The sequence below is a fragment of the Aptenodytes forsteri genome, unplaced genomic scaffold (genome assembly GCF_000699145.1).
Source record: "Aptenodytes forsteri isolate BGI_AS27 unplaced genomic scaffold, ASM69914v1 Scaffold95, whole genome shotgun sequence".
Taxonomy (NCBI): domain Eukaryota; kingdom Metazoa; phylum Chordata; class Aves; order Sphenisciformes; family Spheniscidae; genus Aptenodytes; species Aptenodytes forsteri.
This window is the reverse complement of record NW_008794624.1, coordinates 1,124,022-1,127,950: the sequence shown is the minus strand read 5'-3', so window position 1 is coordinate 1,127,950 and position 3,929 is coordinate 1,124,022. Positions and strand designations below refer to the sequence as shown.

The following is a 3,929-nucleotide window of genomic DNA, read 5'->3' as shown; positions in this document are numbered from 1 at the left end:
CCCCCGCCACGGGCCACCCCCGCGCTCCCTCCGTGCCTCCTCACCGCCTCAGGCCCCGCGGCCGCTGGTCCCCGCCGGCTGAGGTCCGGCCTACAGCGGGCGCCGGCACCTCCAGCGGGGCGGCGGCCTCCTTGTTTACTTCCCGAGAGTTTGGCAGCCGGAGGATCCCTCGCCCTATTTTCCCTGAAGTAGAGTCACACGTAGTTGGGGGAATGGGGTAGTGGAGCGTGCTCCAAGCGCTGCTGCTATTTACTCCCCGACCTCTGGCAAGTCTTTGCGCTTTCCGACACCAGATCTCCTATGCGGAGAGATCGAGTTTCAGCTGTCTGAGGGTAGATGCAGGGCCAGCTGGCGGCTGTAGCAAGAACATTAGTGGGGAGAGCTGGACTTGGGAGTCAAGAGATGGTCCCCGCTCCCACTATGGAGCCCTAGAGGAATGTGTCAGTGCTCCCCAGCCAAAGGGTAGCAGGGAGCAGCGCCCTGTGAAGCAGCAGAGTCCTGGGAGCTCTCCTACCACAATACTGAGCCCTCCACCTCAGACCCAGCCTCCCCAGAAGCTCCTGTTTTCCAAGTAGACTCCCCAGGGGGGGACTTCTTCCGCTCTGATCTGGCCAGCTTCCTGAGCTGGGACTGGGGAGGCCTCTCCCCACCTGCATCAGAGCTGCAGACATCCGTCCCTGCAGTGCCCATGCCCTCGGGCGTGGGGACCCCAGGGTCTTGCCACATGGGTCACACTAGCAAGCCTGGGAAGAGGAACCAGCCCTGCAGCAGGAACGCACAACTCCAGCCAAAACATGCCGTTCCCTGTAAAAAAAGCAATCATGTGGAAAACAGCAGCTAATGAAGAGGTCTGTCTTCTGCACAAAGAGGGAATGAATAAAACAGACCCAACGCTTGGGTGAAGGAATTGTTTTTGTTGTAAAATCTCCTCCATAACATCTCCGAGGTGAAAACCAACCCCAAAGCATGCAGACGCTGCTGGAAACAACAACCTTTTCCACTCACTACAGTTCTCCCTGCCACCAGTCCAGGGTGGGATGGCACAGGCTGCAATATAAAGACCATGGTATCTCAAAGGAACATAAGGAAGACTGCTCTATAACGTACCTGAGGCCAGACATTGTAATGGGCTTTTCAGCCTTGGGGGGGGGTTTCTATAAAACTTGCTCAGTAAATTCTATTACTGTGAAGTTACTGACCAGGACTGTTGATTTGCTGCTGCTGGTGCCTCTCACGGCTAGAGCTGGTCCCTTGCTCACAACAACCCCAGCATTCAGTGACTTGAATCCAAAACTGATCACCACCTAATCCTGGCAACCCAGGGAAGCACGTTGAAGGCTTTGGCCATGGCAGCTTTCCCCACCCTGCATCTCAAGTACAATTGTTTGCACCCCAACCTCCTGGGAGATGTTGCAAAAGCACTCTGGCAGCGCTGTCGAGGAAAGGCAGCTTTTCCAGGGCAAGAACCTGCTGCCTGTGCTCAGCTGCCTGGGGTGGGCCTGATCCAGTCCCTTTGGTACTAAAGGATGAGTCCGAGGCAGGCACAAGACACGGTCAGGGCCGCTAACCTTGCCACCTCATTTTCCATGGATCTGGGTCAGCTGGAAAAGTGTTTGCGCCTGTCTGAAGCGGTGCACTGCTGGCATGGTGATAACAACAGCACTTCTCAGGGTGGTATGCCAGTGCCTGCACTGAGGAGAGTTCAACGCTACCTGGAAACTCTCCCCAAGGACACACTGCTGAGAGAGACCTGCCAAACCCAGCAAGGTCAGGGCTCAGGAGGGCGTAGCAGCAGCTCACAAATTCAGCAGCTATAAGCTTTAATTTTAATAATACTGTCTGAAGCGGTGCACTGCTGGCATGGTGATAACAACAGCACTTCTCAGGGTGGTATGCCAGTGCCTGCACTGAGGAGAGTTCAACGCTACCTGGAAACTCTCCCCAAGGACACACTGCTGAGAGAGACCTGCCAAACCCAGCAAGGTCAGGGCTCAGGAGGGCGTAGCAGCAGCTCACAAATTCAGCAGCTATAAGCTTTAATACTTTAATAATAAATAATACTTTAATACCTTTAATGCTGTAGGGTTACCATGAAGCCTTCATCCTACCAGCACCCATTTTCCAAGGCCCTCAGCTCAGCTTTAAAGCCAGGCTTTGCCTCTAGCAAGCAACTGCAAAACTAACTTCTCTTGCTCAGACCTGGTGCCAGCAGGGATATGAAGTCCTGACGCGCTGCTGCAGCACCAAGGTCCTTCTGTGGGTGGCAGCACCAAAGGCAGGATGGGGCTGGGAGAGAAAGCCAGAGGCACTGGCAAGACTCTCCAGCAGCAGGAGTAAAGCCTGCCCTAGCAGGCAGGCCAGAGCAGGCACAGCACAGCCATTACACAGGCTCGCAGCACCGTTAACTCACTTTCCAGCTGGCAGGAAAAAGTACCCGATAACTCAGCAAGACCTGCAGCCCCCCTGAAGACAGACACAGTCCCTCTTCATCCACCCTCTTGTTCCCTTGCAGGTGAAGAGTAGCCAAAGGCATAGGCAGATGATTTTTGTCCCTTCCACTGGGTGCATGATCTTAAAACCAGGCTACACTTCAGGAGGAAAAACCCAGCTTGGCTTTCTGGTTCCCACCTGGAGAGACCAGGGCCCACAGAGGGGAAAAGCCCTATTTATATTCCAGCTGGGCAGGTGGAGCTTGTAATCACATCCGACCCTCCAGCCTGCTGTGCTCACTTTTAATCCCCTTCTCTGCATGAGGCAGCACCACCACTCAGGTGGAAACTGGGTACAAGGTCCTGGGGACAGGTTCAAAAGAGGAAGCTGGGACATGGCACTGGGAATTCTCTGGGGCACCGTTTCCCCTCTCCAACATTACTTCAGACACACACTAAGCAGGACAATGCTTCTCTCATCAGAAAAGAGACAGCAGAAAGAGAACCAGGAGAGCCTGATCTCAGCTCAGTTAAAGTTCCAGGCTCAGGGCTGGAAGGAACGAGGGTCCCAAAAATAAAGGGCAGACAGAAATGCCACCGACACCTGAGACCAAGGTTGGAGACAGCCAAAACACAGCAGTCCCACCCATAGATGGAGGAGCTCAGCTCCTGTTTAGTCCAGCGCAGGGGCCCCTACACCTCCCCAAGCACCCCAGCACATCTGTCTGGGAACAACCCCCACCCCACCAGATCACAGGGATGCAAAATGGGCTGGCATTCAGGACCACAACCACCACATCAAGGTGAAGGGCTCTGAATATGAAATGGGCTTGTTCACCCTGGACTGGTTTCAGGAGAGTTACCATCCTCCTGCCGTGTCTTTTATATCATTGGGCTAACCAAAAGCCAGAAGCGTGCATAAAGAAAACACTGAACAGCCCTTTCCTACAGACTCACGGCAGTGGAGAGCTGTGAATGCCTTCCAGAACACTATGAAGACGTGCAGGAACTCCACATGTACAGTCAAAAATAGGTTTACTGGAATGTCTTTAGTCACAGCTGTAAGCAGCGATACTGAAAACACTGAGCTTGTGCATTCCCATGGCAGGACCAGAAAGTCTTCTGGATTGTAAAACTTAATTATTTCTTTTTTTCTTTTTGAACAAGAGAGAAACACCCTTGCAGTTCTCCACAGAAGGGTCAGCTCCCTGTAACATAATGGTATGTTTCTCTTCAGACATTTCCCCCCTCCTTTGCTCCGATGAAAGGACAGAGTCCCCTGTGCCCTCCACAACAGGCAGTGGGGAACTGTTCAAACGGTATTATTATTAATATTACAACTCAACCATATATACAGATAAACTGTAGTGGCAAGTAGCCAGCTCCAAACCAGAGACCCAGAATTCCACAAAACAGGCGGTTTGGGAACTGAACCTTGTTATAAAAAAAGTCTGACAGCAGGTACTCGACCAAAAAAAAAAAAAGGGGGGGGAGGGGGCG

General features: G+C 52.9%; 1 protein-coding gene across 1 annotated transcript in view; it reads right to left on the bottom strand.

The window, feature by feature from the left end:
- The window catches only part of ITPA (inosine triphosphatase), a 5,054-nt gene extending 4,364 nt beyond the window's left edge, over window positions 1-690 (bottom strand). Inside the window, exons 1-2 of the mRNA XM_009273323.2 lie at window positions 523-690; window positions 45-298 (exon numbers count right to left, since the gene is read on the bottom strand). Of these exons, the coding sequence (XP_009271598.1) occupies window positions 45-298; window positions 523-690 (422 nt within the window). The remainder of the gene's footprint in view (window positions 1-44; window positions 299-522) is intronic.
- Window positions 691-3,929: the final 3,239 nt, after the last annotated feature.